We start from the raw sequence: 27653 nt of genomic DNA, 5'->3' as shown, positions 1-27653 counted from the left end.
CCCCGGCCACACCCGGCCCCCCCCGAGGCTGTGCCGGGCCCCCCCCGGGCCACACCCGCCCCCCCCCGAGGCTGTGCCGGGGCCCCCCCCGGGCCACACCCGCCCCCCCCCGAGGCTGTGCCGGGGCCCCCCAGAGCCACACCCCGCCCAGCAATGCCGGGGGCCCCGCTGCTCCCCGCTCCCGTTCCGGATTTGCAGCGTGGCTCCCCGCCCCAGCTGGGCTCGGGCTGGCCCCGCGGCGCCTGCCAGCGGAAGGGAAGGGAAGGGAAGGGAGGCGCCCCCGGCCAGAGCGCGGCGCCATGGAGGCGCTGCTGGCCGCGGCCCACTGGAGCACGCTGCTCGTGTGCACGGTGATCAAGCTGCCGCAGCTGGCGGCCGTGCTGGCGGCCCGCTCCGCGCGCGGCGTCAGCCTGGAGAGCCTGGTGCTGGAGCTGAGCGGGTAAGAGACCGGGGCAGGGGGGCCGTGGCCAGGCCTTGCCTTTGCTCCCGGCCTGGGGCCGCGGGACTTCTTGGCACGGGGAGCTCGCCCCGCTTTACCCGCTCTCCGTGGGCCCGGCCGGCTTCACACGCGAGCCCAGGGCTGAGGACGAGTTGTTCCCCCGGCTGAAGTTTGCTGAGGGCGGGTCCTGACTGTGAGTGGAAGGAGGGACGCGCGCCCCGCTCCTGAATCCTTATGGAAAAGGCGGCGTCTCCCTGTAGCCCACCGAGAACTTGCAAAGCTCCCGCCAGCTTCAACGTGCAGCAACTTCCCAGCCCCCCTGGGCAGCCAGCCGGGAATTCCCCGCGCTGCATCTTCACCACCACCAGTATCAGCGCAGCGGGGAGACCTTGGCTTCCAGGCCTGGGCTTTAGTCCAACAGAACAGGCTGGTACCTCATGTACTTTCAGCAAATGTTTTATAAGTTTCTGTCAAGGTTCCTCCCCCACTCTGAACTCTAGGGTACAGATGTGGGGACCTGAAAGACCCCTTAAGCTTATTCTTACCAGCTTAGGTTAAAAACTTCACCAAGGTAGAAACTTTTTGTGTTGACCTTAAACAGTACGCTGCCACCACCAAGCGATTTAAACAAAGAACAGGGAAAGAGCCCACTTGGAGATGTCTTCCCCCAAAACCTCGCCCCAAGTCCTACACCCCCTTTCCTGGGGAAGGCTTGATAACAATCCTCACCAAGTTGTACAGGTGAACACAGACCCAAACCCTGGATCTTCAGAACAATGAAAAATCAATCAGGTTCTTACAAGAAGAATTTTAATTAAAGAAAAGGTAAAAGAATCACCTCTGTAAAATCAGAATAGAAAATACTTTATAGGGTATTTAGATTCAAAACATAGAGGATCCCCTTCTGGGCAAAACCTTAAAGTTACAGAAAACAGGAATAAATATCCCTCTTAACACCAGGAATAGTCACATAAAACAAAAGATAAACTAATCCGCCTTTCCCGGTTTACCTATGCTGGTTGCAATATTGGAGACTTGGATTAGGATGGGTTGGAGAAGATGGATTTCTGTCTGGCTCTCTCAGTCCCAAGAGAGAACAAACACATAAACAAAGAGCACAAACTAAAGCCTTCCCCGTCCCCCCCCCCCCAAGATTTGAAAGTATCTTGTTCCCTTATTGGTCCTTTGGGTCAGGTGCCAGCCAGGTTAGCTAAGCTTCTTAACCCTTTACAGGTAACAGGATGTTGCTCTGGCCAGGAGGGATTTTATAACACTGTATACAGAAAGGTGGTTACCCTTCCCTTTATACTTATGACAGTTTCCATTCCCCAGAAAGCATGTTTTAAGTGAAATGGGATAATCCTTTACCTTGGTTTCATTCTTAAAGCAGGCCCCAGCCCAGGGGGCTGGCTACGCTAAGCTTGCCTGACTTCAATTGGAAATGGAATGCTGTTTTAAATTAAAAATCCTTACAATTACCCTCTTATGAAATACCCTATTTTCTCTAACAAAGAGATCCTGTAGATGTGTGCTTAAAAGTAAACCCATTTTGGCCCAGGCTCATATGACTTACCTTAAACGTTAGTCAACAGTTAGCGCTCAGGGGCAGTAGTTTTGAACTCCTGGTAATGCCACAAATCCCCAGGGAATGGTAACCAATCAAGGCTTATTTTAAAAAGCCTTGACTTGAAAACCTATTTATTTATGGAGTTAGTCTGTGTAACTTGACCTTCCTACTGTTGTCAGCTTCATCCACTACCCCCCACCCACTCAATTATCTTTCTTGGCAGCTGGTGCATCCTGTCTTAATTTAGACTGTAAATTCTTTGGAGCAGAAACTGTCTTTTTGATTTGTGTTTACACAGCACAATGAGGCCCCCAATCCTGACTGGCACCTCTAGGTGCTACTGTCATACAAATAAGAAGCAGAGAATTGTATGCTCCATTTTTGCAATAAGTTTGCTCAACTTTGTAAAGTGCACGCAACTGCTCTGGTGCTATTCTCATCACAAGCACTTGCAAGAAGTAATAATGATTCCTAAGCTGACAGACTCAGTCAGACAGGTGGTGCTGCGCTTTATTGGCAATGCTTTATATAGAAGGAGCAGATGCACTGATGTTTAAATCTGCTGAACTGGAGTCACAACTTTTCGATTATGTTTGAGAGTAAAGTCATTGGTAAACTGCAACCTACATAAACCTCTGAACCAAGCCTCCACCTTCAATCCAATCACCCTTCTGCTATGAAGCCTACAATAAGCTAATTTATTACTATTATAAAAGTTCGGAGTAGGGCTTGAGTGCTCAGCATCTCTTAAACTGGGGTCTTAAAAAGCTGATTTTATATGTGACTCTGCCCACTGCACCCTATTCTATTTCTGTGGTGTCTGAACTCTGGATTGTGAATTCCTTGTGGCAGGATCTGTCTCTCTCTTATGTGAGGCATCAGCCCCAGCTGCAGTTGCACCACAAATAATAAAGGACATTATTTGCCTCCTTAGCAGTTTAGACCTGTCCACACTGTGGCCTCAATTGTCTCCTGAACTGGCCACTTTGTGTGTCTTAGATAGCACCAATTTGCAGCATCTGTCTCTAAGTGTCTAGCTGAGAATCCCATAATACAATAACTGTTATTTGGATGTAAATTATAAAGACAGCATTCAGTACAATATTTACCAGCAAGTGTAGGCTTGAATGGAAGGATGGTGCAGTTATTAAGACACGAGACCACAGTTCAGTTCATTGCTTTCCCCTTGGCTTCATCTGTAGCTTTTTTGCAACCTAATTTCTCTCCTCAGTTTTCTCATCTAGATCGGGGATAAAATTCCTTACCTACCTCACAGGAGCATGCTCAAGAAGTTTGTAAAGCATCCTTTTAAAGAGTTATATAGAAGGAGCTGAGGGAATGCAAAGTATTATGCAGTTGCAGCTATTAAAACAAAATATAATTAAAAAACTAAAACCCAATTTTAAATATGTTGAATAAAAAGAAACTAACTGGAGTACCACATTTCAAATATTCAAAACACTGGTTTGTACAATGCACACTTTTAGAACTGACAGTGGTATTGTATCCTACCTTGCAGTTGATTAACTAAATGAACCCAACTATAACTAAATGAACCCAAAAAGAAAAGGAGTACTTGTGGCACCTTAGAGACTAACACATTTATTTGAGCATAAGCTTTCGTGAGCTACAGCTCACTTCATCGGATGCATCACGATTGAGCATTGAGCATCACAACAACTTATGCTCAAATAAATTGGTTAGTCTCTAAGGTGCCACAAGTACTCCTTTTCTTTATGTAAAAATGGCATCTTTTCTCTTCACACATCTTGGTCTGTTCAGGGTCGTAGCTGCTGACTGTGGCCCAGTTTTGCAAAGATGTAAGTACACATGGAACTTTATGCACTTGCACAGTCCTTGTTGACTTTATGCTACACCAGGGGTGGGCAAAATTTTTGGCCTGAGGGCTGCATCGGGTTTCTGAAATTGTATGGAGAGCCGGTTAGGGGAGGCTGTGCCACCCCAAACAGTCAGGCGTGGCCCGGCCCCTGACCACTATCTGATCCCCCTGCTTCTCGCCCCCTGATGGCCCTCCTGGGACTCCTGCCACATCCAACACCCCCTCCTTCCCTGATGGCCCCCCGGGCACCCCTGCCCCATCCAGCCCCCCTGCTCCCGGTCCCCTGACCGGCCCTGGACCTCCCGCCGCCCCATCCAACCCCCCCTCCTTCCTGACTGCCCCCCACCCCCAGGACCCCTGCCCCATTCCACCTCCCTGTCCCCTCACTTCCTTCTCCTAGCATATGACTGAGAGATTGTTTGACCTACAGAATTATTACTTATGCGTGAATTATATGGAAATAGCCTATCTATCAAGCCCTGGGTGAGTAAGCAGTACTGGCAGTTACAAAATATCATTTATTTGTGAACTGAGCAGATATGATCAGCAAGTCAGAAACACACACAGAGCTACACAATGCCATCTTACAACGTTACTTTTCAGAATAGAACCTTGTATTAGAGGTGTCAATACCAATGAGAAGGTGGTGTCAAAATTTAAGACTTTGTTGATGCATACAAGGAATACCTGATGTTGTGTTTCAGAGTAACAGCCGTGTTAGTCTGTATTCACAAAAAGAAAAGGAGTACTTGTGGCACCTTAGAGACTAACCAATTTATTTGAGCATGAGCTTTCGTGAGTTACAGCTCACTTCATCGGATGCATACCGTGGAAACTGCAGAAGACATTATATACACACAGAGACCATGAAACAATACCTCCTCCCACCCCACTGTCCTGCTGGTAATAGCTTATCTAAAGTGATCATCAAGTTGGGCCATTTCCAGCACAAATCCAGGTTTTCTCACCCTCCGCCCCCCCCCCCCCACAAACTCACTCTCCTGCTGGTAATAGCCCATCCAAAGTGACAACTCTCCCTACAATGTGTATGATAATCAAGGTGGGCCATTTCCTGCACAAATCCAGGCTTTCTCACCCCCCCCCCCCCGCCCCCTTCCCGGGGATGGACACACACACACACAAACTCGCTCTCCTGCTGGCAATAGCTCATCCAAACTGACCACTCTCCAAGTTTAAACCCAAGTTTAACCAGAACGTCTTGGGGGGGTGGGGGTGTAGGAAAAAACAAGGGGAAATAGGCTACCTTGCATAATGACTTAGCCACTCCCAATCTCTATTTAAGCCTAAATTAATAGTATCCAATTTGCAAATGAATTCCAATTCAGCAGTTTCTCGCTGGAGTCTGGATTTGAAGTTTTTTTGTTTTAAGATAGCGACCTTCCATGTCTGTGATTGCGTGACCAGAGAGATTGAAGTGTTCTCCGACTGGTTTATGAACGTTATAATTCTTGACATCTGATTTGTGTCCATTTATTCTTTTACGTAGAGACTGTCCAGTCTGACCAATGCAAACGGCAGAGGGGCATCGCCGGCACACGACGGCACACATCACACTGGTGGATGTGCAGGCGAACGAGCCCCCGACAGTGTGGCCGATGTCACCAGGCCCTGCGATGGTGTCCCCCGAACAGACACGTGGGCACAGCTGGCAACGGGCCCCGCTGCAAGGATAAGTTCCTGGGCCAGTGGCCCTGCCGTGTGGCACGTGGTTGCCGGTGAGCATCCACTTCAGGCCGCGGGGCCGTCCGCAGGCAAGGACCGGCCCGCCCCCCAAGACCCGCGAGAGTGCTGGGCCATCCCCCAGGACAGGCCGCAGATCCCCAACAATGCGTTGAAGGGGTCCCAGTTGGGGGCAGAAGGTGACGGCCAGTGGCGCTCTGCCACTTCCTTTGCTAGGCCTGTCCTGCAGTAGGCGACCTCCGGGAACTCCTCTGGCTCCACCAACCTGCCTCTTCACCTCCGCAGGTGGGCACTGCAGTTGCAAGAAAGCTTGACAGAGATCTTGCAGGTGCCTGTCTCCGCCTGAGGGGCCGGAGCAAACGCGGCTGCATCGCAGAGCCCGGCTGCAGACGATGGACCGTGCGGTGCGGCCAGGGTGAAAGCCGGAGGCATGCAGGCAGGAACAGCGGTCAGCAGGCCTCCGGTATAGGGTGGTGTTTATGTGACCATTGTTTATTAGCACTGTAGTGTCCAGGAAGTGGATCTCTTGTGTGGACTGGACCAGGCTGAGGTCGATGGTGGGATGGAAATTGTTGAAATCATGGTGGAATTCCTCAAGGGCTGCGAAGTGTCTGTTCGGGAGACACCATCGCAGGGCCTGGTGACATCGGCCACACTGTCGGGGGCTCGTTCGCCTGCACATCCACCAGTGTGATGTGTGCCGTCGTGTGCCGGCGATGCCCCTCTGCCGTTTGCATTGGTCAGACTGGACAGTCTCTACGTAAAAGAATAAATGGACACAAATCAGATGTCAAGAATTATAACGTTCATAAACCAGTCGGAGAACACTTCAATCTCTCTGGTCACGCAATCACAGACATGAAGGTCGCTATCTTAAAACAAAAAAACTTCAAATCCAGACTCCAGCGAGAAACTGCTGAATTGGAATTCATTTGCAAATTGGATACTATTAATTTAGGCTTAAATAGAGATTGGGAGTGGCTAAGTCATTATGCAAGGTAGCCTATTTCCCCTTGTTTTTTCCTACCATGCCCCCCCCCCACCGTTCTGTTAAACTTGGATTTAAACTTGGAGAGTGGTCAGTTTGGATGAGCTATTACCAGCAGGAGAGTGAGTTTGTGTGTGTGGTTTTTGGAGGGGGACGAGGGAGTGAGAGAACCTGGATTTGTGCAGGAAATGGCCCACCTTGATTATCATACACATTGTGAAGAGAGTTGTCACTTTGGATGGGCTATTACCAGCAGGAGAGTGAGTTTGTGGGGGGGGGGGGCGCGGAGGGTGAGAAAACCTGGATTTGTGCTGGAAATGGCCCAACTTGATGATCACTTTAGATAAGCTATTACCAGCAGGACAGTGGGGTGGGAGGAGGTATTGTTTCATGGTCTCTGTGTGTATATAATGTCTTCTGCAGTTTCCATGGTATGCATCCGATGAAGTGAGCTGTAACTCACGAAAGCTCATGCTCAAATAAATTGGTTAGTCTCTAAGGTGCCACAAGTACTCCTTTTCTTTCTGATGTTGTGTGGTATTAAGGTTTAATGGACAACATTTGGGATGGGCCTGGGCTTAAGCCACACGTGCAAGTGAGTTCAAACAAATGCCAATACATTTTATACCACGTACCACCACAACATTGCTCCTTCCATGTGTTTTACAGGAAAATTATTTTGGGAATGTTTTAAAGAGTTTTTTATTTTGAAAGTTCATTGGCACTGTTCCTTGTGTCCTTCCACCTGCAAAGTCACCTGATTTAATTACCTTGACTCCAGTTGTACAGAACTCACCTCAGCACTAGAATACTTAGCAGTTCTCAAACTTTAGTAACCCAAGCCCAGATTGATTTCAAAATTTTTGCAGACCCCCAACCCCACCCCTCAATCCCAGACCCTGCCCCCATTCCATCCCTATCCCAAGGGCCTACTTCTTCTCACCCCCACTCCACCTCCTTTTCCCTCCCCTTCCTTCCCAGCACCTCCTGCACACCACTGAATAGCTGTTCCGTGGCATGCAGGAGGCACTGGAAGGGAGGGGGAGGAGTTGATCAGCGGGGCTGGCGGGCCCTGGAGATGATTCTGCCCCCTCCCACAAGTATGCCCCATCCCTGCACCTCCTGCAAACTGGGGAACAGCTGTTCTGTGGCATTCAGGAGGCACTGAGAGGGAGGGGGAGGAGTTGATGAGTGGGGCCGGCAGCTCTGGCCACGATTCCGTCCCCTCCTGAGCACGTCCCGTCCCTGCTCCTCCCTCTGTCTCTCAGCGCCTCCTCCATGCCATGGAACAGCTGTTCCCCCCCGGCATGCAGAAGGCGCTGGGAGACAGGGAAGAGTTGAGGGAGGGAGGGGGAAGAGTTGATCAGCAGGGCCCACGGACCCCCTGGAGTACACTTGCAGACCCCCAGGGGTCCGCAGACCCCAGTTTGAGATATGCTGCTCTAGCTATATGTGAGGCCTCTCTGTAGACCAGACTCTCTGAGTGCCATATCATGCAAGAAGATAGGACACAAATACTCCAGAAAGTTGCACTAGTGTACACACTGCTACATTTGAGACCAGTAGGTATTTAAGCTGGAGCTCTGTCCTACAGTTCCTCTTAATTCTACATGTGGACTCCTTGCCTATGGCATTTGGTTTCTTCTGGGTGGGCCAGAGCTTAAATTTTTACAGGATGCCAGGGGGTTAATATGATATTTTTTGTGAAAGTTTAACCTGGTGTCAGGGAAAGCTTTCTGACAAAGATCTGTTATGGTATGGCGTAGTCTCACAAGGGAAGTCGTAGAAGCACTATTGCTTGGGACATTTAAAACTAGATTTTTCACCACACTAGTAAAGATCCACTAGGAAATGAAATGCACAATCCTGCACCCACAGTGGGAGGCTCTGGATGGTTTAGTAGGTATTTTCCACTTCAAGGTACTAGGATTCTGCAATTATTCAGCGTTTTAAAACAATTTTATTACCTCATTTTTAATTTGGAACATCATAGGTAGGATTATTATAATAAATTGAGAAATCAGAATTATTCCCAAGGCAGGTCAAAGAAGATTTCTCATAGGTTATGATTGGGGTTTAAAGACCTGAAAGCTTCTTTTCCTTCTCTTGTAAATAGCAGTTGTTTGAACTAAACCTTTCAGACACTATCACTGAGACCTTTGTGTGGAAGTGATGGCCAATCTGTACAGCTTGTCAGTTCACGTTGTGACAGGGTCGGCCCGGATGGCTACAGGAGAGTAACAGAAGGCAGATATATTAGCCTCAGGTTAAGTAGGTCTTTTCTACCCCCAAATGCTCTCCAAAAAGATGACTATGGGCCAGACTTAATACAGCATTCTGGTTTGGTGTCAGATCAGTGGATATCCTGATCTGCTCCTGCATGTTATTTCCCTGGATCGGGGTCTCTTGGGCCACTACACACGCCTCTCGTTGGTGCCAAGGCTTTAAGAGGTTAATGTGATAAATTTGTTCTTGTTTCCGGCGTCCTGGCTGCCACACCTTGTAGGTTACTTCCCCCACGGGTTCAACCACCTGATAGGGCCCCTGCCATTGGGCCAAAAGCTTGCTTTCTGCCATGGGTACCAACACCATCACCTGATCCCCTGGTTGGAACTGTCGGACTTTAGCCTGGCGATTGTAATGGGTTCGCTGGGCCTCCTGTGCCTTTTCCAAATGTTCCCGTACATTAGGGGTGACCCGGGCTATCCGTTCTTGCATGTGCAACACATGGTCAATTATATTTCTCCCCTCATTGGGTGCCTCTTCCCTCTCAGTGCTCCAACTCTTTGTGGCTTCTGGTGGGCCTTCAGCCCCTCTCTTTTTCTACCTGGGCTCTCCTGGTGGCCCAGTCACCTGCGTTCTAGGGCTTGGTGCTGCTAGTTTAACCCAGGGAACTGGGCAGACCCGTGCTCCCTAATCCACCTTGTGGGGGGGGTCTCACTAACCCCACATATGTACACCAGACCAGTGAAGCTAAATGGGGTAGAGACCACAGCACTGGTCGATTCGGGGAGTGCTATCACGCTTGTCTCGGGGAAGCTCGTGAAGCGTAGTCAGCTGCTGTGGGCTAAGCGTACGGCGATAACATGCGTCCATGGGACAGTTGGTTATTACCCCACCATCCCAGTAAAAATCGAGATTCAGGGGAACACTACTGAGGTAGCAGCAGGTGTAGTCCCTAAACTCCCGTACCCGGTGCTCATAGGGAGGGACTTCCCAGGGTTTGAAGAATTACTCCCAGTAGGGGAATTGGAGAAAGGGGGAAGCCCTGAAAGTAGTGAGGCATCCACAGTAGACTGTCAACTCTCAGCCTTCTCTGAAATAGCCCCAGATTTGTTCTCCATTCCCAGACAGCATAGAAAGACGAAAAGGGAAAGAAGGGCAGCTAAGGCCTTGGGAACCCGAATACTGGCCCAAAGCCAGAGGTCGCTCTCGTAGGTAGGCAGACCCGAGCAGCTGAAAAGGAGGCCACCCAGGAGGGAGAAGCACCCGAGTCTGACCCTAACGCCTCTGAACCAGTAGAGGCAACAGAGACTGGCCCCCGAGATCTTGGGCAGATTAGCCCCGGGAGAGGAAATTTTGGACGGGATCAGGCCAAAGACCCAAGGTACGACAGCATTAGGAAGGAGGTGACCAAAATAGATGGGGTCCCCGTGGAAGGGAAAACCCAGGGACCAGGATCCTACTTCATAACGAAGAAGAATCTCTTTTATACCGGGTTGCTCCAGTACAGGGGCAGAAGGTACAGCAGATCCTAGTACCTCAAAAACACTGGAATGCAAGGGTGACCAGATGGTTTCTGTCCCTACAACCTTTCCAATTCACCATACAACACTGGGCTGGAAGCCACCACGGCAATGCAGATGGCTTGTCACGAGTACACTGCCTGATGTCCCAAGTTTCCCAACCCCGTAGTGTTGAGCAGAGGGGGGGATATGTGACAGGGTCGGGCCAGATGGCTACAGGAGAGTAATTTTTTTTTGAAGCAAAAGATGTTTTTTTTATTTGCATAACACACTTACAAAGTAAAAACAGCAGCATATGCAATGTGTAACACAGCAACCAATCACAATTGTTTTCGCATTAGCTTCAGGGGAGGGAAGTGTTCAAGCTTGCCTGGGCCCAGAGCGGGAGGCTTCCTCGACTCTCGTGGTCTTCCACCCTTCCGAGTTACCTGGTGGCCCAGAGCGAGGGGGCTTCCTCGACTCTCGTGGTCTTCCACCCCCTTGAGTTACCTGGCGCCACGCCCAAGTGTCACCAACAATTCCCTCCTCTGAAAGCACCCAACAAGAGGGGCAGGCTGTGGGGTGGACAAGCGGGGTGGGAGGGTGGACAATCGGGGTGGGGGGGTGCACGTGCACCCACGTGTGAAAGGACCCCTCCTAGATGGTGTCCGCAGCAGCAATGGCTGGGGCTGGGGTCCTTTACTCTCTCCCCCAATCAAAGGGTCAAACAAAGGGACCCGGATGGGGACACCGAGCAGAGAACCTCAGACAGCGCCCACCGCTCCTCTAAAGCATCAAGGGAGTCGGTGGACGCTGCCCAGAGGAACTTCACCCGGATACGTGAACGGACAGAGGATCGGAAAACGGCCCCACAGTCAAAGGAAACTCCATCGGCCAACCTCCTCTCTCTGGTTTTATAGGTGGCCATTTTAGCCAAGGCCAGGAGGAGGTTAACTAGGAGATCCCGCGACTTTGTGAGGCCACAGATGGGGAGTGCATAAATAAAAAGGTGAGGGGAAAAATGCAACCAAAAACATAATAGGAGATTTGTGAGGAGCTGGAACAGGGGCTGCAGCCTGGCACACTCCAAATATATGTGCGCCAGGGTTTCCCTCACTCCACAAAAGGGACAAGTATCTGGGACGGGGGTGAACTGCGCCAAGTATGTGCCTGTGCTCACAGCTCCATGAAGGAGCCGCCAACTGATATCCCCGATGGGCCTCGGAACCAAGGTGGACTATAGGCTGGCCCACCGGGGCTGCTCACCCTCCAAAGGTGGCAGAAGGTCTCGCCACTTTGTGTCAGGGCGTGACACTAGGGTGAGGGCGTGAAGGGTGTGGAGCATGAGCGTGTATAGATGTTTCCTTGGCGCGGTTTGGAAGCGTACCGGCTGCAGTTCATGCAGCCGGCTTGCAGTGAAGGGGTGAGGGGGTTGATTGGGTCTGCGGGACAGGGGTCCAATTAAAAGGTCTGGCGGGCCTAGGATAGAGGGTGGGCAGGGCATGCCCTTGAGCAGGACCCGGTCGAGGTAAGCTCGAGCAGCGGGTGGCAAAGCGGCCTTCGCCTCCTGAAGTACGCGCTGGGGGGGCAAGGTCTGGAGAGCCCCATGCGCCGGGCGAGTGTCAGGGGATCCAGCCAGTCTCCCTGGTCGTAGTCCAGGAGGTCTCCGACTCTCGTGACTTCTGCCAGGATTCAGCTCTGGTGTACCGAGAAGGACTCCACCACCTGCACACAGAGCTGGGGGTTGTGTAGAAGGGGCTCCGCGAGGAGATCTACCCCCTCGGCGGCCGCCACAGACCTGGTCATTAAAAACAGTTTCCAAGTCCGGAGGAGGTCCTGGTAGAAGACCGGCAGCCCGGAGAGGTCTTGCTGAAGACCTCCCGGACGGAGATAAAAGAGCTGCTGGTCATATTGGAGCCCTCGGATGCAGCGCAGGATGGCGTGCGCCAGTGTGCTCCACGCCGAACTGCCTGCACCATAGAGGAGCCTCTGTAGGGCCTGGAGGCGGAAGACACGGACCTGATTGTGTAGACACTTCAGGCCCTGTCCTCCTTCCTTCAGGGGTAGATGAAGAACCCCGACAGGGGCTCAGTGCGTTCCTGACCAAAAAAACCCAGAATCGATGTCCGGAGGTCGGTCAGGAAACCTGGGGCCAGGACCAGAGTGTTGAGCTGGTACCAGAGCATGGACAGGACAAGTTAATTAAGCACCAGCGCTCTCCCTCGGAGGGAGAGATATCGGAGTAATCCCGTCCATTTCCAGAGCTGCTCTATCACCCCGCCCTCTAAATTTTCCCAGTTTTCCGGCGGAGAGGGATGCGTGGTAGAAAGATAAACGCCGAGGTAGAGCAGCAGACCCGCGCTCCACCGGATGGTCTGAAGTGCGGGTGGGAGGGAGCCCACCTGCCGCCAGTCTCCTACCGCCAAGCCAGAGCTCTTGACCCAGTTGACCCGGGTGGAGGAGGCTGCCGAATAGATGGCCTGGCAAGCCTCCACCCGCGTCAAGTTGCCAGGGTCCTGGATCATGAGGAGCACGTCATCTGCATACGCCAACAGGACCAGCTGCAGCTCCAGCTCCCGCAGCACCAACCCTTTCAACCTCCTGCAGAGGAGACAGAGGAAGGGCTCGATCGCCAGAGTGTACAGTTGGCCCGAGAGGGGGCACCCCTGCCGTACTCCTCGCCCGAAGCTGACCGGTTCGGTCAGGGTCCAGTTGAGCTTAACCAGACACTCTGCAGAAGTGTACAGCACCCGGAGAAAACCCACACACTCGGGTCCGAAGCCAAATGCCTGCAGAGTGCTCAGGAGGGTACCCATGGTCCACCCTATTGAACGCCTTCTCCTGATCTAGGGACAGGAGGGCGAGTGACAGACCGTCTCTCCGCCCGAGTTCCAAAAGGTCTCGGACTAGAAATAGGTTGTCAAAAATGCTGCGACCCGGGACAGTATAGGTCTGGTCTGGGTGGATCACATCCGCCATCACGGACCCTAGCCGCAGCGAGATTGCTTTCGCTACGATTTTGTAATCCGTGCTAAGGAGTGAGACGGGACGCCAGTTTCATAAATCGCGGAGGTCCCCCTTCTTCGGCAGCAAGGCGAGCACCGCTCGCCTGCACGACAGAGGGAGGACCCCACTCTGCAAGGACTCAGCCCAGACGGTGACTAGGTCTGGGCCGAGGATGTCCCAAAACGCGCGGTAAAACTCCACGGTCAGCCCGTCCATGCCCGGAGATTTATTGGTGGGCATGCGACGGAGGGCTTCCAAGAACTCGGCCAGGGTGAGAGGCAGCTCTAGTCGGTCTCGGTCGCCCACGCTGACCGTGGGGAGTTCCTCCCAGAGCACCCCGCAAGCGCCAGGATCGGTCGGATCCGGGGAGAAAAGGTTTGCGTAGAAGTCACGGGCCCTCCCACACATCTCCTCCGGATCCGTGAGGGGGGTGCCGTCTTCCGCTAGAAGGCAGGTGACGTGTTTCTTAGCCCCCCTCGTTTTCTCCAGGGCATAGAAGAAGCGGGAGCCGCGATCCATCTCCCGAAGGAGGCGGATGCGGGATCAAACAAAGGCGCCCCGGGCCCGATGGTCCTTGAGGGCCTGGAGCGCCTCCCGCTTCTCCTGGCACGCTCTGCAGAGGAGCGGGTCTTCGGGGCTGGTGGCCAAACGCCTCTCCAGCTCTAAGACCTCCCATTCCAACTGCTCTATCGCCGCATTTCTCCATTGGCTGGTGCCCCGGGTGTAGTCACGGCAGAAAAGCCGGGCGCGCACCTTCCCCAGGTCCCACCATCGCTGCGCCAAGGGAAAGGCACGCCGCTGCCCTCGCCAGGCCAGCCAGAATTCCTGGAAGGATGTCACGAAGCCTTCATCCTCCAACAGGCTGTTAAAATGCCAATAGGCCAGCCCCGGCCTCTCCGTGCAGAGGGAGGCTGTCACGGTGGCTAGGTAATGGTCAGAAAATGGGGCCAGCCGCATGCTGGAGGAATGGGCTTGTGAGAGATGGAAGCGTGATAAATAAATGCGGTCCAACCGGGAGTGGCTCGACCGATGGGCTTCCATCCGGACAAAGGTAAACGTGGAAGTGTCATCCGGGAGGTGGTCACGCCAGATGTCCACTAGGGAGTGATGTTCAACTATCTCCTGGAGGGTGTCCGCGGCGGCCAGGCTCTGCTCGGTCCCCGAGCGGTCTCGCCCCTAGAGGGTGGTAGTAAAATTCCCTCCCAGGACCAGGCACTCGTGAGAATCTAAGGTGCTGAGGAAGGCGGATGCCTGCTGATAAAATTGCAGCCACTCCGGGCCTGGTGTCGGGGCATAGACGTTAACGAGGTTAACCACGAGCCCCTCTATACGGACCCGGAGATGCAGCAGGCGACCCGGCACTGTCTCGGCGACCCCTAGCACCTCAGGCCGTAGGTCGGGGGAGAACAGGGTCACCACTCCAGCCTGCCGAATCGTGGAATGGCTAAAGTAGACCCTGTCCCCCCACTCCAGCCCCCAACTGTCTTCGGCAGTCGGATCCGTATGGGTCTCCTGCAGGAAAATCACAGAGTAACCTCCCTCCCGAAGGAAGGGGAGTACCTGGGACCTGCAGAGAGCCACCCTACAACCCCGGGTGTTCAACGTTGCGATGGTGAGAGGTGTCATGGGGAGGGCCAGGGGGGATCCTCACTGGCAGGGACGCTCGCATCCCCCAGCGGGCCGCGCAACAGTCCTTGACCCATTCCGTAGGTGAGTAATTGGTCACGGAAGACGCGGACCCGCCAGTAGGCCGTGGCATCCTGCTTCCCCATCCCTTTACCTTCCCCCATGAGGGCCCTTGTGGCCCGAAGGATTTGAAAAAAATCCCCCCATCGCTGGAGAGCAAGCTGTACCTTGTTGCAGGAGCCACGGACATCCTCTAAAAACTTCCGCAGCTCTCCTCGCAGCTCATGGGGGGGTGGGGTTACAGTTTTCCGGTTGTTCCCTGGTGGGGCCCTTGGTGCAGCCCCATGGTCCACTAAAACGGACAAGCAGGGTGCGGACCCCCGACGGGGTGCCTGATGGGCTGGAGCTTCTAGGCCCGCCTCAAGCTCTGGGGCGATAGGGGACGGTGGAGGGAAGATAGCAGCTCCTAATGGGTCTGGGCAGGAGAACACAAAGGCTGCTCCCTGGGGGTCATCAGTTGGGAAAGGGAAGGAGACAGCCCCAGTGGCAGCAATAACATTGCAGGAGGTAAATTGGATAGGGGCAGGGGCGAGATTCTAGGTTTCGGGAGGCAAGCAGCTGGATGGTGGCGCCTCCCGATCAGACTCGAGGGTTAAGGGGGTGGGGAGGGAGCTCTCAGTGATACTGGGCGCGGGCTCTATGGTGGATTTAGCGGCCACAGCATCAGGAGGTGGATTATCTTCTGTTGGGACCCCGCCCGGGAAGGAAATCGATTGCTCTGCACCAACGGGGGTGCCCCTGGCGACTCGTGTCCCGGCCGCGTGGCGCCGGCTGTCACCTGAGCAGGCTCGGTGGTCGTCAGCGGGGCGCCATCAGCGGCCGGGTCAATGGAGGAGTCCAGGGGCTCCTCGGAGGTGGGAGCAGAAGCAGCAGTTGGGGGGGGGGAGCATGGGGAAAAGAGGGGTGGAGTGAGGTCACCCAAATCGAGGTTTGCTGACAAAAGGTCGTCCTCCCCCTGGGCGACCGGGGTCAGATCTAGGGCCTCGATCTCCTCGAAGATGGAGGAGAGGACACTTTCCGTCGCCCCGGGGTTCTCCCCGCTGGCACTCGCCACAACTGTTGCCTCAGGGTTCACGGGGGCGTCGGGTAGTGTCATGACAGAAGGGGCTTCCTCGAGGGTCTCGGAGGGGAGGGTCTCCCGTGGAGGGGAGACACTATCTTCTGGTGCTACCACGTCTTTCCCGGCTGACGCCGGTGGATGTGACGCACTCGTGGGCAGAGCGGAAGGTTCGGCATCAGTGACCCCCTTCCTGGTCTTCCGGGGGGCCTGCGCCTCGGGTAGATGAGGCGGAGCTCGAGCCTTCCGCTTGCCTCGCTTCCCCTGGACTAGGGCCCAGCCCTCTATGGCCTCATCTGGGGGCTGGTTAGCAGGGGTTGTGTCAGGGGGTAAAGGCGATGGCTCAGGGACTTGGGGTGGGGGGGGAAGGTGGGGCAGCATAAGGGAGGGAGGATTCTCCCTGGGGCAGGCTCTCTCCCATGCCTGGTGGTATCTCTGCCACACCCTCCTCCATAGGCCCCGCCAGATGGTCAGCGGAGAGGGCGGGTCTCTCCCGCTCGGCTGGGCGTTGTAGGGGAGGTGCCCCTTGGGCCTGAGCAGGAGAAGTGGTGGTCCGAAGAGGACGGGGGGGTGGGTTCGGGTATCGAGCGGCCAGGGGCGTCGGCAATGACGGGGCCGATGTCCTACCGGGTCTCGGGGATCCCAGATGCCCCTCCTTGCTGGGCTAACAGGCAGTCCCTCGGGACATGCCCTGACGCCCAGCAGAGGTAGCACCGAGCTTCCACCGTGGGGGACTAGGAAGGACCCCTCGAGCACCTCTCCGCATGCGCCACCGACGGCAGTAGAAGCTGCACTTGCCGGCGGAAGGAAAAGATGTGACGGAGGGTGGGGTCCTTGCAGCCCAGCGGGAGAGGGCTGATGACAGAAACAGGTTTCCCCAGCGTGGAAAGGGCAGGTAACAGGGCAGCATTGGGGAGAAAAGGAGGGACAGAGGTCAGGACCAGGCAGACGCCCAGGTCCTCTAGCAGCTCTAGGGGGACAAACACCCCCCCCCACTGCCAGGCCCCTCTCCACCGCCTCCTGGGCGGCAGCCTCCGATGCTGAAAAGAAGACGACCTTCCCATACATTTTGGAGGCCGCCACAATGGCCGAGGGCCCCACCACCCTCGCCAACGCCCGCACGTAGGTCTCCATGTGGGGCGAGGCGGGCACCAGGAGGCATTGGACACCATGCTTCCTTGTCATGATGGGGAAGGGGCCCCGGCCGCTGTTGATGGTGGCAGAAGCAGTGGGCAGGAGAGATGACGAGGTGGCGGGGGGGGGGGGCTGCTGCCGCCCAAGCATACATCATGGGGGGTAAGGGAGGGACACCCGCAGAGCTGGTGAAGGGGGCAGCGGGGAGGGACGCCGTGGTCAGTGGCGGGGCCGCAGCAGTGTGGGTAGCCCCTGCCACGGAGGGCCTGGTGGTTTTAGCGGGGCCCTTCCCCTTCTTCTTGCCCTGGCTTTTCCCGCCGGCTGGGGACTCCCCTAGAGTCTGGGGAGATGGTGGGCATGGCCGTGGCAGAGGTCACCCCGGTGCCGTCCATTGCTGATGCTCCAGTGGGGGCGGTGGCAGGTGATTAACAGGAGTTGGGGTCAGGTAAAAAGGGACAGGCTGTGGGATGGGCAGTTCGGGGGGGGGGCACATGAACCACTGTACACTTGTCCAGAGAGTCCTGTTTGGTTGGCTGGTGCTTCTGGCCCACATGGTGGAATCAGGGTGAGCAGCTAAGTCCAGAGGCAGATGTTAAACAGCCAGCAATGACGATGGAGGAGGCAGTTGTGAAGATGGTAGTGTGGGGGTTGGGAGGACACAGATGGATCGGGGGGGCAGCTCCGTGCCACACCCCCTGTGTCCCTACAAACACAGTTACGACACAGTCAAGGCCTCCCCCCACACAAGAGCACAGTTCGAAAGTTACTCAGTCTTGGGCCCCCTCCACGGCGATTTGTAAGTTCCCTGGGTGGTGTTCCTCTGGTAGATGGCTGTTTCTCTGTCTGTTCCAGGTTTTCTTTTTTGCACTCCAGAAATGCCAGAGCAAGTGATAAGATTCCTTTCAACCAGAGACAGTCCGCAGACAAACAGCAAGCAGCTGGGTCTGGGGGTTGGGTCCTTCCACTCTCCCCCTCCAGGGAAGTGGGCTGGCAGGACCGCCTTTCTCGGGCGGGGGGGGGAGGGGGTTCAGCTGGAGCGGCAGCAGCATCCAAGGGTGGGTGGGGGGTGGCTAACAGCCGGCCGGCACTCTGGCAACAACGGAAAAAGAAAAAAAAACAACAAAGGAAAAGAAAGGGAGGAGAGCGTCTGGCCCGGGCGGGGGCGGGGGGGGGGAGCTGAAAGCAGGGGCAAAAAGCAAGGAAAGCCCAGGCCAGAGGGCAGCAGCAGAAGAGCAGGCTAAGTAGGTCCCTTTTCCCTGGGTAAGGTAACAAGGAAGGTTTCGAAACAATCAGGAACCTTCTGGAGACAAGACAGGCTGATTAGAACACCTGGAGCCAATCAAGAAGCTGCTAGAATCAATTAAGGCAGGCTAATCAGGGCACCTGGGTTTAAAAAGGAGCTCACTTCAGTTTGTGCATTTGAGGAGCTGGGAGCAAGAGGTACTAGGAGCTGAGAGCGCAGATTGTTGGAGACCTGAGGTGTACAAGCATTATCAGACACCAGGAGGAAGGTCCTGTGGTGAGGATAAAGAAGGGGTTGGGAGGAGGCTATGGGGAAGTAGCTCAGGGAGTTGTAGCTGTCACGCAGCTGTTACAAGAGGCACTCTAGAGAGCTGCATTCCACAGGGCCCTGGGCTGGAACCCGGAGTAGAGGGTGGGCCCGGGTTCCTCCCAACTCCTGGTCAGACACAGGAGGAGTTAACCTGGACTGTGGGTTCACAAAAACGGCCAAACTGAGGGCTGCTGTGAAGCTCCAAGGCGAGCAAATCCGCCAATAAGCGCAAGACCCACCAAGGTAGAGGAGGAACTTTGTCACAACATATATATATTGAAACAGACTGCAAGATCTTCAGGTCTAGGACTTTGTCTTCCTGAATGTACAGTTTGCACAATGGGAGCTGGATTCCGCTTGTGGTGTTTAGGCACTCCCACAACAGACAGGTTTTTAAAATGAAATTGTCAATGAACCTATATTATTATAGTCTCTGTGCGCAAACAAACTGTTAAATTATTTTCTCTTTAGCTTCCTTGTGTTTCTAAGGTACCAGAGTTACTACAGTTACCCCCTAGAGACTTACCTGGAATACCCCATCCTAATTGCACAAGGTAATACTTTTTTCTTGTTTTATATTTTACCTTTTCCCTGATTTCCTATCTGTAATGACTGATCTTTTCTTTCAGATGTCATTCTCCTGCTCTTTGTTCTGCATTACAGTGGCAACATGAAGCAAGCTTTGCCTTACATAGTCATGTATCCTTTGACATCTACTCATTTCCATTTACACAGCACTTCTGGCAGCTCTTTGACAGAAGACTGAGCATTTTATCTCCTAGTACCAGTGAAAACCATATTCAGCCACCTTTTAATGTGCATTTCGTATTTGCATGCAACTTTCTTAGATCCCAATAAAACCCTGTATACAGCAAACCCTATGTCAGTAACTGATTTTACTGGACCCACAACTGAGGAGGAATGGGAGTAATTCATAATTTACATTTGTGTCAGATATGCACAATGGAAAATATGAAGCTTCTTGTAACTCTTTTACACAATTACATCAACTGTGGCTCATACACACAGTGACTTTTTTAGATGCTCCGTTGAAAAGATATACAGCTTTGGGTTTCCATTTGGCACTGGATGCTTTGGAGCGGGGCTTGATAAATTTATCAGACACCAACCAGAGATAATGTGAAAAAGGCGGGTGAGGGAACCACCAGCAACATCTGGGGTAGTGACTGCTGAGAAAGTGACCACCCTGCCATTCCTGCTGCTGCTGAAGGGGAGAGGGCTGGGATTTACACCAGCATACTGTCTTTGGGCTCTGTTTTGGGGCTCCATCTTTCCTAACAGCTTCAACCTGCAGGTATGTGTTAAATGTGAAACTCCACCCCCTCTATTTCCTGGAGGGCAGAAAGAGAGGTTGTTGGGTCCTGGGTTTTTATTATCTTCCATGCCAAGAGCTCCAAATCTTCTGGCTGCTGCTGTTGGGGATGCTCTGTAGTACTTCTCCCTCAGAGTCTCCTGGCTCCTGCAGGGCAGTGGGTGGGTGGGTTTCTGCTACCCTGCACCTCCCATCTTCTGTTGTTTGGCTCCTCTTCATACTTGGGTAACCAGTGCTGCCACTTGCTGCTGCTTTAAGGATGGACATTATTCTTGACAATTTCACTACTACTCCTAGGGTTTTGAATAGCAGCAGTAAAACAGTATTGTTAATTTCACTTTGCCACTGCCTGCAGACTTGTGCTATTGCCGCATTAGATTAAAATTTGTAATAAATAAATTACAACGCAGTGGGTTGTTAAAATGCTGCTACTGATAGAACATCTTATTTGCAGTTTACAAAACTGCTCTAAAAATATTCAGAATTATGGTCCTGAACCTTAACCAGGTATGTGACTTTATTCACATGAATAGCCCGATTGATTTCAGCAGGCCTACCAATGTGTTTAAAGTTAAGTATGTGCCTAAATGTTTGCAGAATCAAAGTTCCAGGTTTGTGATGGAAGTAATTATTCCAGCATAGAGTGACTTTTATTCCAGAGTAATGTCCACACACACAGCTGTTCTACAATTGCTATTAAAGACTAGTTTATTCTTAAATAGCTATTCCAGTCACTTTCCTAGAGTAGACAAGGCCTTGGTGAAAGTCCAGCCCTCAGTTCCAACATCCCCCAGGGAAGGGGAGTGTATGAGGACTGGTCTGTTGTCCCCAGGACCCTGCTACAGGCGTATTAGCCTGTTGTAGTAGCCTCTGGGAGGTACAGTGATTGCTAGTAAAGTGGTGATATGTTTCATACCTCTACTTACTTCTAGAGCCATCCTGGGACCAGTGTTAATCTGATTAAAACTGTTTTGAGTAAAACAAGGTTACAACACATTTTCTCTATAGAAACCGTTTCAGCAAGAGTATTTTCAGTGAGATTAGGAAAACATAACTAATATCCTGACCTACAGATTTTTAAGTGTTCAGGTGCCCACATAACTATGAGCATTATGAAACTTAACCCAAGGGAAGATTTGTGGGAGGATGGTACTTTCTAACTCTGCAGAAATGGATAATAGACCTGGCCATGGTAAGTAGTAACTCTTAAGTTGAAAGTGTCCCCATATAGATGTCATCCCTTTCATAGCTCCATTTATCAGTGAAAAACCATTTTAATCACTTTTTATAACAGTAGAATCCTCTTTATCTGAGCCGCCTTTATCCGGCTCTCTATATTAACCAAACCTACCAGTGCACACAGGGGAATATGGGAAATTGACGCTTTAGCCCGGGTGGCAGGGCTCAGGCTGACAGCTTGTTAAAAACTCTCATTGGTTTTCCTGTTAATAAATGAACAAAACATTGTTTGCAAGAAATAAGGGTTTGTGTATTTTGTAAGCAGATAAGATGCTTTTCCCAGAGGGGTCAGCTAGTTTAAAAGCAACTCTGCATCTTTTTAAAAAAAAAAAAAAGGATAGAAAGCTCTTTGCCCATTCTCCTGATTATCTGTATCTGACCTGGCCCTGGTTCCACTTAGAGGGTAAATGGGGTTTCACTGTATTTTATAACTTATTCTAGAAGGTGTTCTGAAAATGAACTCTTCTGAGCTGTTAATGAGCAGTTTTCAAGTACTGATTTGTCTCTCATCTCTATTAATACAGTCACCAACTGCTGTAATTGTTACAGTTCATGTTTTAGATTTCTCTTAGAGCCTGTACCACAAAACTAGGCCAATTGGTTTCTGGTCAGTTTCACTTTGTTTCATAGTTTCTTAGTAAGATTCTGTAACATTTGGGATGCAACCAATGAAGGAACTTTTTTAAATGTCAAAAGTATTTCTACTTTTAAAAAAATGGCAAAGCATACATTTTAGGCCTACGCTAAATACTTTATTCGAACTAGAAACAGGGTTTTTTTTGTTTTGTTTTGGTATCCTTTTCTGCAGAATTTGTGTACGTTAATCAGTGCAGCAAGTAAATTTGCTCAGCTGCGGTATCTGTGGCAGACAAGAGATTCTGGACAAGTGAGCGCCCTGACCTGGAGTATGTCTGCATACACATGTGCAAGTAAGCAACATGCAAAAGCATTGGGTTTTGTATAATAAAGCGACCACCCCAAAGCCATTACTGTTCCTAATGTATCTACAGCAAGAGGCCTTGTCAAACCCATAGTAAATCTGAATCTTCCCCAGGGTAGCTTTCTGTATTATTGTCTAAAAGAAAGGGTGAAATCCTGACCCTGTCGAAGCCAATGGGAGTTTTGCCATTGACTTCAGCCTGTTCAGGACATTGCCCTAAGTTTAATAATTTGACCATATTTGAATGTTTTTCTTTGAGAGCAGGATTTTTTTTATGCATGATATTTCATCTGTTACTTTTATGCAGAAAGGGTCTGTCCTTTATTTTTTAAAAAAATAATGAAAATCCAGGCTAGAAAAATAACAAAATTTGCAGCTCTGATGTGCATTGCAACTGTCTTCCTATTTTGTCCTCACAACTTAACATCCTAGGACTTTCCATTAGTTAATTACTATAATACCAGACAATTGACAATATTGGAACATCACTGATCAAACATAATATGGAGCCATATAATCAGAGCCAAAAATCATATTTTTCTTCATTTAAATAAATGATTTATACATAATTCTGTATTTCATTAGAAAAAAAGCTCTCCTGTCTTAAAGGATCAAATGAAAGGATCTCAAGCCATTTTCCAGCAATAATTTTAAAGACGTAGCACTAATTCAGGAAAACTTTTAGAAACATTTGCTAAACATTAAGTCATGTCATGAAAGGAATGAACTTAAGCATGTTCCTAAATCCAGGCAATAACTTGTATAGGGTTCTGGTGTATAGGTTAGTTATCCTTGCCAACTCCTGGTAGCAGTTCATACAAAAGGGCCTGCTACAACTGTTAGTTAGAAATGTCTTGTGCAATTATGTCTTAGCTTCTGATCTTTACACAATTTCTTTTTAAATTACTAAAATGTTTTATAATAGGGATAGTGTCAGATCACTCGCATTGTGAGACATGATCTTGATCCAGAGATTAAGGCCAGAAGGGACCATTATGTTCATCTAGTCTGACCTCAAGCATTATACAGGCCCATGGAATTTCACTCAAATTCCTGCAGTGAAAGGAATTATTCTTGTGTATAGCATAAGTGAGATATATGGGCTTATATAAATTCCCCAATACAGTAAACTGGTGAAATTTTGCTATAGTTTTTAACTGGCAATTTGATATAGAAACTCATAGCCATCTGACAGACTGAGATCAGCCACCAAAAGAGAGAAGAAAATGGTAAATATGGAAGTAAGAAGCAATAAGCTTTTGCCACGGCTTACCTGGTGGTAAAATTTTTCCATTTGAAAATTTAGGAAAGTTCCAGCTCTATCAGCATTTTGTTTTATTACTTTCAAATGAACTCTTGAAAGAAAGCGAGCTCATGGTTGGGACTTCATTTTTGAGGCTACAATAAGCGGAGGTTACATTTAAGATGTGGATATTTGTATGGGTTGGGTGTGTGTGGTGTGTGTTTTTTTTTTTTGCTTGATTTTTCTCAACTGCAAAGCAGAAGTTTCATTGTTTTTAGTAGTTGGATGCATCAGCAGATCCTCTCTGGCATACTAATGACAATTCCTTTAATTTACAGCAAGAATAGTTACAACTTTAATGACCACAAATGATCTTATGGGTGAGTAATATATGAAATTGCCTTCATTTCTTCACTGCCTCGCTATCCAAAGAGAACAGCATCCAGTTCTCAATAGAATAAACTATGTAGCTGAGTGGCTTATTCCAGCAAGGGAACTGGATTACTGCTGAGAAAACAGCACAGGGCTATTATTATGGCGAGGCGTTTAACACCCATGGGGAAGACTATGGGAAGAAAAATCTATTTGTGTTCATCATAGGGAATGTTGGCAGTTTAAAAGGCAGCTCTACTCTTAGAGAAAAATAGATTAAAAATTTTGCTTAATTATGGAAAGGCTTGCATAAAGTAAAAACAAAACCCCCTCTTTCTGTTGGAACACATGGTAATTCAGTAGTGACTTTTCCCAAATGGATAAGATGTCAAAAACAGCTGCTTCTCTCTCACTGGTAGACTTGTGTAGTTAAAAAGAAAACACCACCTCTATTCAAGAACTGTAAACATATTGAAATTATTTGTACTAGTTTAAAATGTGAAGGAAGTACATGAATAATGAAACTTACATTTGGCCGAAAGTAACGTAGATTGCTGTGATGCTGTCACCAACAAGTGCAGTGAAGTAAGAGAGAGAGAATAAATTCATTATAAAACTAAGGGATGTTTAAAATCAGCCATTTACTTGGGGTGGGGGGAGGAGGGGGGACAGACAAAATACAGTGCATTTGAGAAAGTGACCCTGCCTATTTTTGGCATTTCAACTGCTCAAACTAGTACAATCAAAAATGTCATTTTTAGTGGAAAATGGCTAAATTTTCACGTGGCAGAAAGCAGTTTTAGACAATGGAAATAAGTCAGTATTTTTGATGTTTTATCAGATGAGCTAAAGAAAACTGCTCCATTGTACTACAGAGAGTAAATTTTAAAAGGACATTAGTACCCATAAACTGCATCAAAATGTAGCACAATGAAAAACAGATGGGAGCAGTGACATTTGGACTTTAAACACAAATGTGGCCTGTCAACAGTTTGAGGGTTGAGAGCTCACACTATTTTCCCCTTCATTGTTCTTGGTTACTCCATGTCTAGTGGTTATGCAGCATAGTGTATTTATAAATATCACCAGCTCTTAGAAAAGTTTGTTTTTGTATATTTCAGTATATTATTTACTTCCTAAAATGGAACAAATGGGATAAAGACACGTGTAGTGTCAGGTGAACAGAGAAACTGCTTCTTTGATTTTTCAAATAAATTTTGTAGCCTTGCCTAAAAAAAATACACTGAGCAAATCTCATTGTTTCTTTCAAGTTTGTGTCAGATTTTTGCATATTAAACTCTAGCAATTACCAATAAATGTTTACTGTTAGAAAAAACAAACCACCTCACAAGCCTGAACTTAGTAGACAGAGTAATTTAAATAGAACATTACATATGTTTATATACTCCTGTAAGATGCAGGTGATGGAAAAACAGGTATTGTGTGAATTTAAACCAGATTTATTGAACTTGCCATACATGGCAAGTTCATTTTTAATGTCAAAGTGATTCAAAGAAGCAGATTTACATTAAGGAATCTAGATGTATTTATTTTTTAAATAGTTCTGGGTATTACTTAACAAATCACTATTCATCAGGTGAGAATACATCTGCCTAGTTCATTTTCCCCCCCCTCAAACAAAAAATGAATCTGGAAATTATTTTCAGAATTTTTGATGTCTGACATATGGGTTCCTTAACACAGTATTTTGAGGCAGTCCATTAAGGAGTTGTGGAAGGTGAACTGTTCAGAATGTACACTAGTAAAACTTTGTGCACAAGTTATTGTATCCTGTGGAAACGGCAGCAGGTAATGTTAGCATTCATGCTTATAACATTTTATTAATTGAATGTTTTTCTCCTTCTTAGTTCTAGTCCGTTTCATAATCATGCTGGTTCTTAACATATGGGTCACAGCCACAATACTGCATTACAGGAAGACTGAAAAGACTGATTAGATGACAGCTTCTCCCCAGCTTCAACATATATCAAACAGTTTGGACCAAAAAAATACAGTGAAACCTGAACAAGAGATCTCCATGTCCAGGCAGCCTTCTGTATGCCACCTGCCTCATCTTATCCCTTAAAACATTAACTACAATGTTGCCTATGTTTTATTACAATTAATACTACTTAATGAAGCATATTTTATTAGAAGAAAATTTTATTGGTCATTTAAGACAGGTTTCAGTGGTACCTGACATTTTCTCTGCAATTTTTTTTCTTCATATTTTGTACTATGTAGATTCCTTGGTTTTCTTACTCTTGGGGGAATTTTGCACCAAAAATTTAAGTTATGTGCACAATATTTTCAAATTCTGCATATTTTGTTAAAATAACCCGATATAATCATGTTGGGTTCAATTTTTTTGGTAATTTATTTCAAAATACCTGTCAGCAACTATGTCTGTACCAATACAGCTGACAAAAAAGATTCCCCTGGGAGTAGAGAGTTAAAGAAACCCCTGTAACAACCCCGTTTCTGTTTCTCTGCCCCCTCCCCCATCCAGAGCTGAGCCACAGGGCCAGACACCTGTACATCTCTCCCCGGAGTCCAGTCGCAGGGCCCCCAATCCAGAGGGAGAAACAGCTTGATGCTAGGTTCCAGACTCGTACAAGAAACTCCATACACCACCCTTTCTTCAGGGTGTGCTGGGAACTGCAACTGCTAAGAACCCTCCAGCTCTGTCCCTGTCCCTCTGGCAGTGTCTTCTATTTGTGAGCTGGGCTCTGCTGGGTCCAATGGGGCTCTGCGATGATAATTCTGCACGAATTGTGCAGTGGCCCAGAATTCCCCTGGAAGAAGTTCTTGTAACACTCCAGTTCTTTTCAGATTAAGGGTCATCTTTTCAGCAGTTTTCTTCATTTATATAGGCACAGTTTTGTACCTCCAAATTATTTTGATTTTTCTTTTGCAACTGTATGACCACAACTCATTAGTAGGTTCCTCTGTCTTTTTTGTAAACAGATCTGTAATTAGATATCTGACTACCTATGGAGTCTGCAAAGAAGGAAGCCAATTGAAAATCTAGCCCTAAATTTGTAATTCAGCTGTAGTATCACAGAACAAGCTAGGTTTGCCGCACCCATAATGAATATATCAAATGCTCCTTTCATCCAATTAAAAAGCTTATATCATACAAAACACCTGTAAGTCAGCTGTTTTGTCTAACCCATCTTTACTGGGATAAAAGCAAAAGTGCACCTATTAACCTTTTAGGGATCTTTCAATCCTACAACTCTAACCCCTACCACATCCATTTGGTGGATGTTCAGCTGCCCTCTAGTAATGGCTAGGCCACAGAGAGGTTAATGTGTAAAAAGACAGTTCATCCTGGGATGCCCCCTCATGGCTAGAAGTGGCCCTGAAGGTGCCCCAGCATCAGCTTCTCCATCCTAAGGTTCCTCAAACTCTACCTTCACTCTTTAGTCCAATAATACCCTCATTGTGATCTAATTTATTAGTGTAAATGCTTCAAAATGACCCTCAAAGTACAGTCCATCATAATACAAAAGCCAGGCTGTTCTTTGGCCTCCCTCTTTGATCACAGCAGGGGGTGCTCAGTGTTCTCCCCAGTGTCAACCCTCTTCTTCCCCCCCCCCCCCCCCAAATGAACAGTGTCCACCTGCCCTTGGCTTAATGGAAGTGCAAGATAATTAAGGGCCACCCATCCTGGGCTTAAATTCCGAGTCCCGCCCTGGATTCCCCCAGGATTAGTCCCTTGTATCTTCCTCCTCAGCGACCTCTAAGAGTCAGCAAGCAAACTTCCTTCCACTGCTCTCCTGGCCCAGAGCTTTCCTAGCTCCTTGTCTGGAACACTGGCCTGTCTGG

General features: G+C 49.5%; 1 protein-coding gene across 1 annotated transcript; it reads left to right on the top strand.

The window, feature by feature from the left end:
- Positions 1–207: 207 nt before the first annotated feature.
- On the top strand, positions 208–27300 carry SLC66A3 (solute carrier family 66 member 3). Its single transcript, XM_084622353.1, has 7 exons — positions 208–439; positions 19167–19249; positions 19325–19394; positions 21163–21220; positions 22076–22196; positions 23789–23830; positions 25691–27300. The coding sequence occupies exons 1-7, from the start codon at positions 300–302 to the stop codon at positions 25777–25779; spliced, it is 603 nt and encodes a 200-aa protein (XP_084478479.1). The 5' UTR covers positions 208–299; the 3' UTR covers positions 25780–27300.
- The last annotated feature ends 353 nt before the right edge of the window (positions 27301–27653 follow it).

The sequence above is a fragment of the Lepidochelys olivacea genome (genome assembly GCF_965140295.1).
Source record: "Lepidochelys olivacea isolate rLepOli2 genome assembly, chromosome: 3".
NCBI lineage: Eukaryota > Metazoa > Chordata > Testudines > Cheloniidae > Lepidochelys > Lepidochelys olivacea.
This window is presented reverse-complemented; position numbering and strand designations above follow the sequence as displayed.

What these genes read in the sequence shown, in the direction of transcription:
- SLC66A3 (XM_084622353.1), top strand. Translation starts at nt 300, where the DNA reads ATGGAGGCGCTGCTGGCCGCGGCCCACTGGAGCACGCTGCTCGTGTGC. An exon ending in CTGGTGCTGGAGCTGAGCGG is followed by an intron (nt 440 to 19,166) that starts GTAAGAGACCGG and finishes TTTTCTCTTTAG; the next exon opens with CTTCCTTGTGTTTCTAAGGT. An exon ending in GGATAATAGACCTGGCCATG is followed by an intron (nt 21,221 to 22,075) that starts GTAAGTAGTAAC and finishes CCTTTTCTGCAG; the next exon opens with AATTTGTGTACGTTAATCAG.